Raw genomic sequence first — 17,672 nt, forward strand, 5'->3', positions numbered from 1 at the left:
TTAAAAAATTAAACTTTTCGCTTCATAGATTTATATTATCTAGTAAATAATTAAACATTTAGTTTTTGTTTAATTTTAAAAATAAACTATATAGTTTAAAATTTCTTTTCATTGGTTTAAGGTAGTAAAAATTAATCATTGTTATATAATATGATTTTTTTATTTAAAATAAAATATTTATAATTTTAAAAGTTAACATCGACAAAATTTTAAATATTTAACATATGGAGGTATAGTATTACAACATTAAATTATATCTATTTAATTTATACTATCTATAAATCTAATGGATCATCTATTGTTTAAATTCAATTATTGATAGCCCAATAAAAATTTCTATTAAGTCCAAAATTTAAATGATAAGATTAGAGATTAAATGTAACATGACTTTCTAGGAATGTATATTAGATCGATTTTTTAAAAAATCACATATGAATCAAAGTTGTGACTTTTTAATATATAAGATGGTATCGTATGAATATATTTTTTTCCTTAATGATACGTGCCTACACAAATCGACTTTTGTTAACCTTTCTCAACAAACCAAAAACAGATCGATTTATTCCTAAGCTTTCTCAACAAATCAAATCCGTAATATCTTTATTAGTCTATCCAATTCTATATTAGTTACCAATAATATATTGACATGATTTTCAGCAACTATCTATAATTAAGTAAATAATAAATTATCTATATTTTTGTTCCAAAAAAAATCTTCATTAGGTGATTTTTCCGTGCTCATGCACATATATAAATATTTATAAAGTAAATATACTATAATAATTGGTTGCTATTTACTTTTAATTTTAAATTAATTTATAATTTGTATTTATAATATACATTAATAATATTATATTACTTTAGTTAGAAATATAATATTAGATATGTTATATCTAGTCCGGTTTGTTGTTTTTACAGTCGATTTAGTTATTATTTTGGGTATATTAGATTGCATCTATTTATCTGAATTTAACTATAATATTTTTATTCTACATATATTAAAAATTTGATTAATTTTACTATTTGAATTTAACTATTATTTGCGATAATCAATAGGAATTTACATACATAAATAACTGGTAAAATTTTGGAACTCATGAATACATATCAATATTTATAATAACTAAAATATTTATAAATTTTAAATAATTTTATGCTTTAGATTTATTGAATGGTAAACTATTCAATTTTATTATATCTTAATTTATATCACTTAAAATTGTTTATAATTACATGATTTTAATTTTTCACTTGTCAAAATATTTTTTAAAAAATTTAAAAATTATTTTTAAGATCAACTACACCAGAAGACTTCCCTGGAAATCGTCTAAACGACTTACAATATCTCAGAAGACTCAAACGACTTTTTAGAGCTATATTCGTAAAAATAAGTTCTGTTTTTTTTTTAATTTGGCCACAAAGGAGATTGGATGTTATTTTATAAGGCTTTTAGGTTAGTTTTTCATTTGATTCAAGTTTGAGTAAAATTTTGTATTTAAAATCAAGTTTTGACTCATATTTGGTAAATCCTCCGTTATTAAAAGTCCAATGCTCATTCACCTCACATAGAGCTAGGCTTCAATAAGTACAATGGTATCGTATGAATATAATTTTTTCCTTAATGTTATACGTGCCTACACAAATCGACTTTTGTTAACCTTTCTCAACAAACCAAAAACAAATCGATCTTTCCTAAGCTTTCTCAACAAACCAAATCAGTTAATATCTTTATTAGTCTATCCAATTCTATAATCAATGTCGAATATTAGGTACCTATGATATATTGACATGATATTCAGCAACTATCTATAGTTAAGTAAATAATAAATTATCCATATTTTTGTTTCAAATAAAATCTTCGCTAGGTGATTTTCTCGTGCTCATGCACGGATATAAATATTTATAAAGTAAATATGCTACAATAATTGGTTGATATTTACTTTTAATTTTAAATTAATTTATAATTTGTATTTATAATTTATATTAATAATATTATATTGCTTTAGTTAGAAATATAATATTAGATATGTTATATATAGTCCGGTTTGTTGTTTTTGCAGTCGATTTAATTATTATTTAGGTATATTGGATTGCATCTATTTCTCTTAATTTAACTATAATATTTTTACTCTACATATATTGAAATTTTAATTAATTTTTTTATTTGCGTTTAGGTTGTTTATTGTCTCAGATATGTAAATATATTTTAGGAAAATTGTGTATAACCTAAGAAATATTATGCTTAGATAGAAATAAAAGATAAACTAAAGTATCAGATTTCAAATTACATAAATTAATATAACGATAATATTCTGAAGTCTCATACTTATATATAAATTTTACAAAAGAATTAAATTGTAGCAGTTGGTTAATATTTTATTTTTATTTTTAATATACTTTGAGTAATCGTATAATTCATATTTACAAAATAAATAATTTTTTATTATAAAATTATTTATTCTCATTCTAGGTAAATGTATGATTCGAGTCACTCATTTTGTGAGTATATTGAGTTACACATATTCTTTCAAATTCAAACTTAAGTATAATTATTTTTGATTATATTTATGTCAAATAAAAATAATTTTATTTATCGATTCAATATGCATATATTTTCATAATATTTATCAAATTATATGAAGTTTTTAAAGAATATTAAAAAATAAAGCGATAATCAATAGGAATTTACATACATAAATAACTGATAAAATTTTGGAAGCTCATGAACACATATCAATATTTATAATAATTAAAATATTTATAAATTTTAAATAATTTTATGCTTTAGATTTATTGAACGGTAAACTGAAACTTATTTTAAATAATATTAAAAATGAGAATTAGATTTTCTAGTGTACTGAGGCTTTAATTGTGAATAATAAGAAGGCGGAGAGAGTGAAACAATTAACCGGTATGAAGGTAGCGAGAGCTTGTCCGGCAATCTCTCATTTGTTATTTGCCGACGATAGCCTTTTCTTTTGTAAGGCAAATAGAGAAGAAAACATTCTCAGGATTTAAAAGAGTACGAGGCTGTTTCAGGGCAACAAATTAATTTACACAGAAATCCTCAATTCAATTTGGACACGAGATTGAAGAGTCCAGTCGGCAAGAGTTGAGAGATATTATGGGTATTCAGAATTTAGGAGGAATGAGATCTTATCTAGGGTTACCCGAAAGCCTTGGGGGATCTAAGGTCCAAGTGTTTGGATTTGTTCAAGAACGCTTGAACAATAGGGTAAATGGATTGACTTTTAGATTTTTTACTAAAGGTGGGAAGGAGGTGATCATTAAGTCGGTGGTTACGGCTCTGCCAAATCATGTCATGTCTATTTATCGATTACCAAAAGCTACAGTTCAAAAATTAACGAGTGCAGTTGCTCAATTTTGGTGGAGTCCAGGAGGGAGCACAAAAGGCATGCATTGGAAATCATGGGATAAGTTATGTCTCCCTAAAGATAATGGTGGTTTAGGTTTTAAGGATCTTATGGATTTTAACACGGCGATGCTTGAAAAGCAACTGTAGAGGCTGATTAAGAAGCCAAACACTCTTTTCTCGAGAGTCTTTAAAGAACGGTACTATAGGAATGCTTCACCCCTTGAACCGATCCGATCTTACTCCCCGTCATATGGCTAGAGAAGTATGATCTCTGCTAGATCTCTGGTTTGTATAGGACTAATTAAAAGGGTGGGAACAGGTTCATTTATCTCAGTATGGAATGATCCTTGGATACCAGCCACTCGTCTGAGACCAGCAAACAAAAATATTCACAACAGTTACCCGGATCTCACAGTGGATTCCCTCATTAATTTGGAATCTCGAACTTGAAATCTTGAGGCAATTAGGGCTTTGGTGGATCCTCATGATGCACAAATTATTGAAAGTATTCCATTAAGTAGACATCAGATGGAAGATAGAAATGAATGGCATTTCACTAATAATGGGAAATATTCGGTCAAATCAGGGTATCAAGTGGAACAGATCTATCCTGATAAGGAAAAACCACCAGATTTTTATGGACCCACAGTGGATACGTTAAAAGCTTTCTGTTGGGAAGTGCGGTGCCCGCCGAAGTTAAAGCATTTTCTATGGCAACTCCTTTCAGGTTGTATAGCGGTAATGAAGAATCTTTGGGGGAGAGGAGTACAAGGAGCTATTTGTTGTGCTCGATGTGGAGACCCGGAGGAATCAATAAATCATGTGTTTTTTGAATGCCCTCCAGCACGTCAAGTGTGGGCATTATCTAAGATACCATCGAATCCAAACTATTTTCCTACTTGTTCGTTTTTTTGTAACATGGATCATCTCTTTTGGAGAGTTACTCCAAAGATGGATGACCACCAATTCGCATGGATATTATGGTATATATGGAAAGGTCGGAATAATAAAGTGTTTAGTAATCTGGAAATTGATCCAAGGGAAACACTTAGATTAGCAGAACTGGAATCGGCACTTTGGGCTGAAGCACAGGTAATCACTGATCAAAGAAGGGAGATGCAAGTACAGACAAGACCTACATTAGAAACTACAGGACGATGGTGTTTCATAGATGGTTCGTCGAAAGAGAAGGAACTATTTTCGGGACAAGGATGGTATAGTACCTTATCGGGTTTTGATAGTTTATTAGGAGCAAGGAATGTAAGGGCGTGTCTATCACCTCTTCACTCGGAGGTGGAGGCGTTGATTTGGGCAATGGAATGTATGAAGAATCTAAGACAGTTTCAGGTTACGTTTGCAACGGATTGTTCTCAATTGGTGAAGATGGTTTCAGAACAAGAAGAATGACCAGCATTTGAAAGCTACATGGAAGATATCAAGCTTTTACGAAGAAGCTTCCTCAACTCAGACATCATCCATGTACCCCGAACGGAGAATCTAAGGGCGGATAGCTTGGCACATAGTGCTAGGAAACAACCGTCTTTCGTCGTTCATATGGATGCAGAGTTGCCAATTTGGTTTACAGAGTCAATATGAGTCTGTGAATGTCTTGCTGTTAAAAAAAAACAATTCTTGGGTATTTTAATTATGATTATATCAAATTCCACAAACATAAAACCATCAAATTAAAAGCAAACTAAATATTACGAAAATGAATAATTTTAATAATGATAAACTATAATATATTTACCTTGTTAAAGTATATAGTTTTTTGCTATTTCAAAATATTTTTTTAATTATTTGATCAAAAGATGCTTATTGTTAAAATATTTTATTTATTTTTGACTATAATATCAGTCAATTATAGAAAAAATATAAATTAAAATTTACTTATATAATATGATTTCTCAAAAATAATTGTAAAGTTTTTACTGGTTATTTTTAAGAGATATAAAACATTTTAATAATGATAAACTATAATAGTGACTCAGATTAAATAATTACGAAAATAAAATAATTTTAATAATGAAAAAATATAATATATCTACCTCGTTAAAGTATACCGTGTTATGCTATTTCAAAATATTTTTTAATTATTTGATCAAAAGATGTTTCTTGTTAAAATTTATTTTTAGTTTTCTTAAATCTCTTAAAAATAAGCAGTAAAAATATTTATGATTGTTATTGAGAAAAGATATTATCCAAGTAAAATTTAATTTATAGATTCTTTCTATTATTGAAAGTATATAATCAACTAAATATATGAAAAAATAAATAAAACTTTTAATAATAATTATTATAAACTATTTTCAGTCAATTAAACATATATCATTTTATTTTATTATTTTATGTAATCATCAAGGAAAATAGATAGATATATAAAAAAATATTTTATGACTTTGACACTATTTGTTTTTGTATTTTTTAAATTTTTTAAAAAGAAATAATATTTCTTTTTCTAATATCAAGATTATATGTATGAACTTTTTTTATGATGTCACATTATATACAAATATATATTTTCATATAAGAAAATATAGATATATAAAGTATTTTATTACTTAGAAGTATATTGTATGTTATTTAAAAATATTTTTAAATGGAATATTACTATTTTGTGAATTTTCCTTGTTAATGAAATCATATTATACATACATATATTTTCGATTTAAATTTGTTTTTAAACTTTATAAGTTTTTTCTTTTTTTATTATATAATAGGTGATTCTCCTGTGCTCATGCACAGATATAAATATTTACGTAATATTTGAATTAAAATAATTTATAAAAGTTTGATTGTTTAGAATTTTTAAGTTATTTTTTAATTTTCATGTATAATAAAAATATATTATTATTATTATCTTCCCATATTAATTGAATATGTGATTTCACATATACTATTTTGTATTATTTCAAATATTTATTTTTCATATGTTAAATTACATCTCTTATTTAAATTAAACAGTGATTTTAATATTGGATTATTATTTTCTTAATTTCATGTAGTTCAGTTCATTCTCTTATATTTGTAAATTCTGTATAAATGGGTATATGTTTTAGAAAAATTAGAAAACATAACTATCAAATCAGAGTTGTATTAATAAACATAACTTGTAATATTTTAAAATTTTATATACGGTTTTTAACACTACTACACACTAAATCATAATATTTTTTATTTAATTATTAAGAATGATTGGTTATTTATGTTTTAGTATACTGGATTGTACCAATTTTATGATTACAATTTTTTGTACAATTAAATTAAAATAATAACATATTTTTAAGTTAAATTTTGTTTGCTTTTATCTTAGGATGAAAGATATATTTTGTAAGATTATGTATAATTTGATATATGCTGTTTTCGATAAAATTAGAAAAAAATTGAAGTGTTGATAAAATTTTTTATAAAAATTCTAATCATTCAATCAAAAATATATTGATAAATAATAAATCTTATTTATTTTGTTGCAGCCACACAATTTTAAATATTTATTTGGTTTTAAAATAATCATAAGATATAATCATTTTTGAAAAAGAATGAGATATTAAATAATCATTTATGTTGTTTAGAATTTTTTTCTTTATTAATTATTAGATCAATACAAATTTTAATCAAAAAAAATTATCAGATCAAAAGATATTTATAAGAATATCTGAATTATTCTCTTTTTAATTTGTTTTGTGAAGTTATGTTTATATATATTTATAAGTATATATATTTAAAATTTATAGATATTTTTTTTTGTTGCAGGAAACATAAAGAATAATAAAATTAAATTCGTTTTTATATAAAAATCTAAGTTTATATTTTACAAATATTTCTTTTTTATTATTTTTATGCTTTAGTAAAAAAGAAAATTACATTCAGAAGTTAATCACAATTGTTAAGAAAAAAAAAACATAAATAATTGTTAATAATGGCAATAAGAAATAATATTATTAGTTCATTAAGGGTATCATTATAAAAAACCATTATGAAAGTTAACGTGAGCGCGACACGTAGGAAACTGACTTCTCAAATAATATTATAGAGATTACAAATTTGCGGGATACTCAACACGGCTTTCATAGTATGGACCTTTACATATTAGTGTTACTAGATGTTTTCCTGCACCATATGCAGTAAGAAATTTTTTTAATCTAACTTATATTTAAAAATAAATTTTATTAAATATTATAGATTTTACTATTTTCTTACCAATATTTAATATATGTTAGATATATATTAAATCAATTTTTATAAAACTAATAAAATGATATAAAATTGTATAATTATCAAAAACTTAGCCTAAACATATTTATAAAATTTGTAGGTATATAAAAAACTAATGATCTTACGATTAGATATTTAAATTTTTTAAAAAATTATAGAAATTTTTGAAAGCTTTAGTAATACAAATTGTATAATTATACAAAAATAATAATATTTAGAAATTTGAAATGTTATATGAATATATTTATTTTATAGATGATGTATGAGCTATTAGCATATTTAAAAAAAAGTTTACCAAAAAGAAATATCAATATTAAATGTAATATATGAATTATTACCATATTCTAATAAATTTGCCAAAAATATAAATCAACATTAAATGAAATTATCCATGTCATATTTTTTCGGAAGCCATGTCATCAATTTCAGTAACCATGTCATATTTGTTTTGTGAAATTGATTGTAGAAAGGACATGTGGCAAAATCACTTCGCAAATATAGTCTAGAGGATAGACATTTAATAATTACCTTGACTAAAAACCAAACCCATAAATAATTTATTATTAATAAAATTATGAAATTATTTATTTTTTAATTATATTAATCAGCTGTTTTTATATATTTAATTTATTTTTGAATTTTGAAAATCATTGTATTTTCTTTAAACATGTATAATAATTTATAATTTTTTTCTATGGCATGCTAAATTACAGTTCTTTATTTCTTCATATTTTAAATTCATAAATAATGTTTTTATATATCACATATAATTTTCTAATTACATATATATGATGAATTGTTTATATGATATCAAATATTTGCCATACAATAGATGGTTTAACACGAAAAAATATTCAAGACTTAGTGAATGTAATGCGATTAAATATTACAAGTACATCAGTTAATAAAACAAAAAACAAAAACGGAAAATGCATATCCGCACGATCATCCGGGTCACCATCTAGTTTATATAAGCTAGCGGGTGATCAGGATGTATTTAATGATGCCTATTTGTCCTCAAACCACAAAACAGAAAACATGGGAAAAGAAGAGTAACAAGTCAAACTGTTGTTTTGGTAAGTTAAAAGTCTTTGAGTTTTCTTGTTGCAGTAGTCTACTGTCTCTCACTCATACACAAACGTTCCTCTGTTTTTTTTTCTTTGAAAACTAACAAAAACAGAACAAAAGAAACATGAAGAAAACCTGCAATTTTCTGCAGTTTGCAATAGGATGTAAACACATGTTTGTGTTATGCGGGGAAAAGATTAGCATATGTTTCGTGAAGTACAAATTAACACTCCTTACAAGAATACACATTACCTTTAAGGTTAGGCATAACACACGCTTGACAACAGGTGTTCTAATCAGAAAAATGTGTTGATATTGAAACGATGGTTATGAAGAAAATGAATTATCACATCTCCAGATATCATTTCGTACGTGTTCCAGCAGTCCAGTGAACTATTTTCTTATGTATTTCTCCTATATGAATGATTTCAGTCGTTTTATTCACCATTTTCTATGTTAATATTTAGAGTTTAAAAAAATAACACTTCAAATTCATTATAAAGAGGAGGAGGAGGCACTTGTGAAACTTGTGAAGCAAACAAAAGAATGGATCAAGAAAGTCCTCTTTTTTTTGTGACATCAAGACAAGTATCGATCAGTGAAGGGGGAAGATAAGGATAAATACTTTTGGAATTGTATATTTAAAAGAACAACTAGAGTCAGAAAACAACGAAGGCCAACAAAAGAAATCAATGAAAGAGCATAATTTTATTACACTGGATACTGAATACCTGAAGAAAGGATACGTTTACCTTTGGTGTCTAGCTTTGGTGGGAACCAAAAAGGGCCTGGGAAAGCTAGGTCTCCACCCCTCTCTTTCCAAACATCATCCATGCATTTTATTCCAAAGCTCGTGTCGCTTAAATGATAGATGCAGTTTGGTCTCTTGTCATGCAAACAAGATGCCGGGAGACAAAAAGATTCAGCCTTAGAGATGAAAATGCACTCACCTCCAAAGTCTTTAGTATAAACAGCGTTTCCTTCCTCGTCTATTTTCAACACAAGGAATTTGTCCAATTCACTTCTCCCGTCTTGTGGGTTGATATCTTTGGACCATTTCACCAGAAAAGTCTCACCTGTGTGTGACGACTCCACCAAGTAGTGCTCCATCCTGCATGACCAGTCCGAGTGCTTCCAGTCGAACTTTCTCAGAAACTCTTTCTCGATAAACGTACCCGTGCTCTTTACATACATGTCTTCAAACACGCGTTGTTTCGGGTACGACAACATCTGAATCTTTGGTTCGTTCACGTGTCTCCCAAGATTACATGATGCTGTGTAGTTTCCTCCCGAAGCTGGCATGGAGAACAGACCATCTCTCTTGTAGTACATTATATGGGAGGAGAAGAAGCTGGGGTCTGAGATTCTGATGTTTCTCCACTTGCAATTTCGCTGAGCAGGCCTACATAAGCTTAGCTGAGGTCCCAAGAACTTGACAGCCACGATGCAGTCTTCATCCTCAGGAGAAGAAGAGGACATGGCTACGTTGGTTACAATTTGGGTTTGGCAATGAGGCAGAGTTACAAGAGGAGGCAGAGGAATGCGTTTTGGGTCTGTATACGACGCATAGGGGTCGAAGTCATATTGAAGACGAATGGTCCCATTTTTCAAAGTTGCTACCCAGCCGTGGGATGCTCCTATGGTGGTTCCCATCCCCTTTGCTAACTCCATAGGCACTTTCTTTTCTGTGCAGTCTATCAAGTTATCAACGTAGCTGTAGATAGCTAGATATCCAACGTCACCATCTCTCACAGTAGTTCCACAAGGTGTTACTTTGAAGATGTGATTAGAGAAGCTCCGAGAAGAAGCGGTGAGGTGGCTTACTCCGAAGGATCGCTTGAGCCGCCTGAGAAGATGAGACATGGCTGCTTTGGAGGTTACGAGGATAAATAACCAGTCTCTTGATCAGAAGTAAGAGGATATATTAACTTGTCGGATTGGTCACCAAGTAAGCAATACTCTTGGCCCTAATTTTCCTATTACTCTAATAGGGATATAACTGAATATTCCTTTTTTATTAAAAGATATCTATATATTAATTGAATGGGAAAATTCCATATAAATACACAACATTAATTATTATTTTCAACTTGATACACAGGTTTTTAAAGTGACCGAAACAATACACAAACTAATTTTTTGTATTCCTTTAAAACACCAACTAAAGGCCATGTAGCCATTTTAGTTTGACTCATTACCACCATTACCAAAACTGTTAACACCTTAAATTAGCAATCTTGCCGTTTAATGTTAAACCATGGTTAACAAACTAACCTTTTATCTTAAACATGTCGATTAGTTTACTCTCCCCAAACCGGAAAACCCTAATTTCTAAGAAAGAGAGCAATTAATTTTCATAAAACAAATCACCTTCTTGACGTCAAAAAGAAAAAAAAACAAGTCACTCTTCACGTCAAAAAAAAAAATCACTTTGTTCTCGCTTTCAGAATGTTCGCCATAAAAGTGTAGTCTTTGAGAGACGAAGTGTCTTTGTGGTTTTGTTGGAGTTGTTGCTGTAATTGTCCATCGCTTAAAGTAATAAGTTGTCTGTGTTGTTGGTTGTGTGTTTGTTGGAATTGAACCTTTGATTAAACACACAAAGAGAAGGTGAAATCAAGAGAGAAGAACAAGTGGAAGCAAGAAAGCTTGCCACACAAGAAAATAAGAATGAAGGAAGTGACCAAGGCGTCACTTAGAAGAAGAACAACGAAGTGTAGCAGAACAAAGAAGAAAGATGAAGAAGAGACTTGGCCTGCAAGAAACGGAGGAGCTAGAAGAAGATCCAACTTGGACAACATGTAGTAAGTAGAGAAATCTACTATTAGTATGTATGTGTGTGTAATGTTGTAAGATATCCAACTCTAATAAAGAAAAATAGTTGGAGAAGTAACATGCATACAAGATAAACTCTCTTTTCTCTCTACAAAGACAGACAAGCGTGACTGAGAAAGTCAAAAGAGAATGAGTGTGAGCTTGTGTTATGACATTTTAGGGAAAAAGTTAAAGGAAAATTTACACTTAGATTTTTTTTTTAATGATTAATTAATTTATAGAATAAGAAAGGAAGAAAAAAGAATTCTCAAAGCCGTGGCCGTCATTCTCCTTCCGTTTCCAGATCTCCTTCCCGCTCGGATTTGAGTCCGTCTAGGTCTCTTTGGCGCTCTTCTTCTTCATCTCCTTCCCGGAGTGACAGTTCAGGGAATCGCAGCCCTCTGTCCTGGAAAAAAGGTTAGGGTTTCTTTCCTATATTTGGTAATTTGGCTCTTTTAGTAAGTGAGTTGAGTTCAAATCTGGTTCTTATTCATATTGGTTCGGTGTGTGAATATCTTTGTACAGGTTTGATATAGTTACCGGACTATATATATAGTCAATGTTGTTACAGAGAATCCAGGACAATCTAACAAAGAGAGAGAGAGAGATCTGTATAATCTAAAACTGAATAGTAACATAATTTCCTATATTCTGTCACGATCTGGATCCTCACCCAGCAAGTATGCCTTCGCCCATTTAAAATGTTGTTAGGGTTATCTTTGATATCTCCTAGATTTCATTTGGTTGATATTGTGAAGTGTGTGTGTTTTGATGGTTTATTTCGTTGAATCAATTCGATTTGAGTGAGAAAAGTTTGTATGTTTTTGATGATCGGTGCAACTCTAAGGTAAGTAAGAGATCGATTTTGGAAACACAACGTATCAATCAATAAACTAGAGATGGGTTTGCTATTGATGTATTTTTTTTTGGTGTCAAATGCGATTGATGTATAAGCTCATTGTTTTTTTATGATACAACAATAGTTAGACCCAATTAATGTGTAATAGAGATTTATCTGCTCTTTTCCTAGTTATTAATCTTCTCAAGAGGCATCGAGAATTGACAGACCTTCTTGTTTTACTAGGTACGTATATGCTTCTGATATGTGTAGTTTACTTGTAGATAATTTTTTGAAGTTTAACTTTGTTTTGGTATTCTAATTTTGTTCCAAATATGATAGCAGTAGCAACACAGCTGTGATTCTTGTCACAGATGCATCTATTGGTGCCTTCTGAAGGCGTTTTTTTATGGAGTCTACAATGAGATATCTTCATGGCCTTACATGAAAGATGAATAAAACTCAGAAGAAGACTATTTTGGTCCGAAAACTGGGCAGGGTCTTTTGGAGTTCAAGTGCAAGAGTAAGATTCAGAAGCATAGATGGGTTGGCTGGGACAGTCTACTCTCTGCAAAGTAACTTGTCTCAGAAGCTAACAAATGCTCTCTCTCGAATCATTGAGCCTCGGTGCTCGCATGTGATTGAGAATCTTGTAAATACTTAGTTGTTCACAGTTCACAAATATTGCAAGTGAATCAGAAATCTTCCAGAGAATTGTTATAACTTTCTTTTGAGTTGTTCATACAAAAAAAATCAGGTCAACACTGTTAAAAGCGTTATTCAATAAAGTGGTCATGCATTGCTTCTTTCCTCGTAAGTACCAGTACGAACTGACCAGTCAATAGCTTCATCCTCCAGGTGAACCTTCAATTCAAATTCAAATTTTTATTTGCGTAATTTATAATTCAAACCAACTAAAAAGAAAAGAACCTAGTAGTATGCATTAATAATTAATAACAACTTTTAAGTGCACTTACGTGAGAATGTCAACAGATGGCTTTACCATTCCAGTAAGAAGGCCAGACAAGTCAGTGGTTAACTTTTCCAGGTCACGAGTGAGTCTCTGATCCGCATCTATAGTATTGCCTGAAATGTGGAAAACCTGAATAGGAGATTTGAGCCCAATGAGATCTTTAGTGTCTCTAAATTTGCGACATCAACTTAAAACAAAAGAAACAATAAACAGCCTCTATCTAGCCTAGAACAGCCACAAATGGATAGTTGGTGAATTTTAGTTTTTATTTGGACAGTAGGTGCAATTTCTGTTTAACTAATGTCAAACTTAAGAAATTAAGATTCAACATGATTAAAATAATGTTTAAAGAGTTCAGAATATTAAAATGAGAATTCTTTGATTAACCTGTAGAAACAACATCTCTAAATATGATCTGCTCCATTCTTTTGTTTTTTGAAATAGATTTTTATTTATTTAACTGTATGTGTAGCTTTTTGTTAATATTTTGGCGTTGATGGATTTTGCTAAAACCTTGTAGGTTTTATACTATGTTGCACCGGGACGGATACGGGGACAGACACGGGTACGGAAGCGGGGACGGGAAACGGCAAAACTAAAAAATTATGGATACGGGTACGGCAAATATATATATGTTAAAAATATATATATGCTATCCATAATGGACAAAATAAGAAAAGATTACACCAAAATCTTAACATAAAAATAATTCAATATATTATTTTAAATAATAATAATTAAAACAATAATTAAACATTTTTTTAATCAAAATTTGGTTCATCTGATAAAAGTTCATAAACTTAGAAACACGATTGAAAGTTAAAAATACAGTTAAAATTTTGCTTCCTTTTATTTTTTGGAAAAAGGTAAATTAATTAGCTTAAGATACAGTAATATTGAAGAAAATTCATTTCAAATATTCCATAAATGAACTACCGGGTCCCCAAAGTGTCCCCGTGCTGTTTCTACGATGTTTCCGTCCCGGAAACGTTTCCGGTACGGGTACGTGAACCAAACTGCCGTCCCCGTGCTTCATAGGTTTTATATAGGCCTCTACAAGAAAATGGGAGTTTCGACTTTGGCGTAAAAACACGATTTACCGGGCAGGAAAACATAAATTTTTGGTTTTGGCACGGAAAACAAGATTTTTGGTTTTTAGCAGCAAACGAGCTTTTTTTTTGCGGGAAAACAACACTTTTTGGTTTTGCGGAAAAATAAGATTTTTTTGGTTTTGGAGGAAAAACGATATTTTTGGTATTGGCGGCAAAACAAATTTTTTTTGTTTTGGCAGAAAAGAAAACGAGATTTTTTCGGTTTAGGCAGAAAACGAGATTTTTTCGGTTTAGGCAGAAAACGAGATTTTTTGGTTTAGGCAGAAAACGAGATTTTTTGGTTTAGGTGGAAAGCGGAATTTTCCAGTTTTGAGGAAAAAAATGATTTTTTGGTTTTAACCGGAAAACAAAATTTTTGTTTTTTACGGGAAACCGAACCTTTCTAGTTTTGGCGGAAAAATGAGTTTTTTTATTTTGGCAAATAAACACGATTTTCCTTTTTTTTGCAGATAACACGATGTTGTTTTTTGGTGAAAAATGTGACTTTTGATTTTAGATCCTCATGTAATTTTTGAATTGTTTTAGGGGTATAATCAATATTTTCTGTTTTAACTAAACCATCTCCATCGGGATGATTCAATTTGGTTCATCTGTCTGATTTCAAAATCAGAAATTTCCTAGGATAACCTTTTTAATATTTTTTAAAGCCACAAAGAGGAAAATAACCAAAAATGATTTCATTAAAAGGTACATGTATATTTATACATTTACGGTTAATTAATCTAGAATTAAAATTTAGAGTTAATGGTGGGCTTTTGGCGTGGAGTTAAAAATTTAAGAAATATAAATTTAAATTAAAAAAAATGATTCAAAAAGCATTTTTAATCTCAGAAAGAAAATTTGAAAAGCAAAAGAAAAATGAAATGAAAAAAGTCGCAAAGAAAAAAAAATTATAAAAAGTTTGAATTTGAAAACATATATTTCGAAAATATATAAAAAAATATTTTATTTTTATTTTTATTTTTTTCTTATTTTTATTATATATATATAAAGGAAGGAGTAGAATGGTCTTTTTATTCTTAATGAAACCTCTTTTGATCATTTACTCTTTGGAGGTTTCTTGGTGACAAAAACTTATAAAAAGCTCTTTGAAAATTTTACCCTTTAAAAATTTAATATAAATCTATAAAAGTCATCTAGATGAATCATTAAGTCTAAACGAACAACAATCTCATCTCCACTAATATGGATCAGCTGGATGGTGAAACAAACATCTCCTTATTTTGTAGATTTGACGACAAAACTTGATTTTGCGATTGATGGGAAAACTCGATTTTGCATATTTGGCGAAAAAAATTGATTTTTCAGTTTTGCCGTAAAATTGTTTTTTTTTTGTTTTGGCGGGAAACTCGATTTTGCGGTTTTAGCAGGAATATTTGATTTGCGGCTTTGACGGAAAAACTCGATTTTCTGATTTTGACAGGAAAGCTCACGGGAAAATTCGATTTTGCGGGTTGGCGGGAAAACTGGATTTTGGGGTTTTAGCCCGAAAATCGATTTTGTGGTTTTGGAGAGAAAACTCAAACTTTTTGGCTTCACCGAGAAAAGTCAATTTTTGGTTTAAACTTGAAAACTCAATTTTGCAATTTAGGTGAGAGAACGCGGTTTTGCAGTTTGAATAGAGAAACTCTTTTTTGAGGTTTTGGTAAAAGAACTCATTTTTGCGGTTTTTATGAGAAAACTTGTTTTCAAGGTTTTGTTGAGAAATTTTGATTTTAAGGTTTGGTGAAAAAATTGATTTTGTATAATCGAATAAATTTAAAATTTCAATACAAAGTTAAATATATATATATATATATATATATATAAAAGTTGTGTGAACCAAAATAAATTGGCTAAATTTAAATCTATAATCCCCAAGACTAATTATGGTCAACACGTTTTAAACCATGTTTCAAAAATAAAGATTACTGCTAAAATTTTTGATACTGGGTTAGGGCTAAACCATGTTAGGTTGAGCCCATATTAACATCCCTATTTTTCTGGACATTCATTTGAAAACCATTCTCGAGAATGTTTGGTTAGTTGATCTCTTAGAAAGATATGAAAGTGGTTGGGATGTTAGTATGCTACTACCAACTGGGAAGACATATTATTACTTAGAGAGCAACAGAGGCTAGGCAATGTAAATATTTTGTAGAGTCAACAACCAGACATACATATATAGTCTTATGATTCATATGAAAAATCTGAGTTTTTCAGTATTGTAGGCACGTTTATTCTTTCACAGACCAAAGTTTGGGAAACAAATTCAATCATCTATGAAAGATTTAATAAAATTTCGAGTTAAGAAAAAAAAACAAACAAATTCAATCATCTAGGAAGTAATAAGGTAAAAAAAGAAAAAGATATATGGGAAATAAATGTGATACAACAAATTAAGTCTCACATTGGAGAATTAGACAAAGATAGTCTAATATATAAAGAGCTGTCCAACTCTAATAGTACGAGGCTTTTTGGGAAGGAAACCAAAAGTAAATTCATGCGGACCAGCTTCATAGGTCCAAAATGGACAATATCGTACTAATCGGATAATATAGAGTTGGACATGGGCTCAATAAATCCCAACAAATAAATTCAGTCATGTAAAACATATTTTGTCAATTTACCCATAAAGAAAAAAATGATGTACCACAAAGAAAATAAAATTAGAAAAAAGAAAAAAGCTACGTATGTAACTAGAAGGTAATAAGGCGAAAAAAAGAAAAAGGTATATGGGACACGAATTCAATCTGTAAAAGTAACTTTTTTAGTCATCTATACTTTTATTATTATGAAAAACAGCAATGTTGTTTTTTTCTTTTAAAAAAGGAATAAATAGAGTCTCAGTATAACATATTTTGTCAATTTACCCATAAAAGAAAGTTGCTATATCCAGTTACAAAAAAAAATTGCTATATTTGACCATAAAGAAAAAAATAGAAAAGGAAAAATATGTGTACGTAATTTAGGAAGTAATAAGGTCAAAAAGGTATATGGGCAACAAATTCAATCAACGGTAAAATGATTTTAGTCAATATTGGTCTTTTAAAAGAAAAAAGAAGGAACAAAAATGGAAATGTTAGCTTAACATGTTTACCCAAAAAGAAAAATGGAAATGTTCGTATGATAGAGAAAATGGAAACTTATAATTATTTAGTCTATAAGAGCATGATTATCCCTAGAACCCATTAGAGTTTCTTAATCAATTGTTTAGTAATAAATGTATGTTAAGAACTTTAGTTAAGAAACACCTAAATTTATGTCCTCCATTGCAAGTTTCTTAAGTAATGGTTCTTA

General features: G+C 29.2%; 1 protein-coding gene across 1 annotated transcript; it reads right to left on the reverse strand.

Moving 5' to 3' along the window:
* Positions 1-9,370: 9,370 nt before the first annotated feature.
* Positions 9,371-10,522, reverse strand: LOC106330939. Its single transcript, XM_013769326.1, has 2 exons — positions 9,852-10,522; positions 9,371-9,806 (listed from the first exon to the last, which is right to left on the reverse strand). Exons 1-2 carry the CDS (start codon positions 10,520-10,522, stop codon positions 9,371-9,373), a joined length of 1,107 nt encoding a protein of 368 aa, XP_013624780.1.
* Between the last annotated feature and the right edge of the window lie 7,150 nt (positions 10,523-17,672).

This window comes from Brassica oleracea, chromosome C3 (assembly GCF_000695525.1).
Source record: "Brassica oleracea var. oleracea cultivar TO1000 chromosome C3, BOL, whole genome shotgun sequence".
Classification (NCBI taxonomy): domain Eukaryota; kingdom Viridiplantae; phylum Streptophyta; class Magnoliopsida; order Brassicales; family Brassicaceae; genus Brassica; species Brassica oleracea.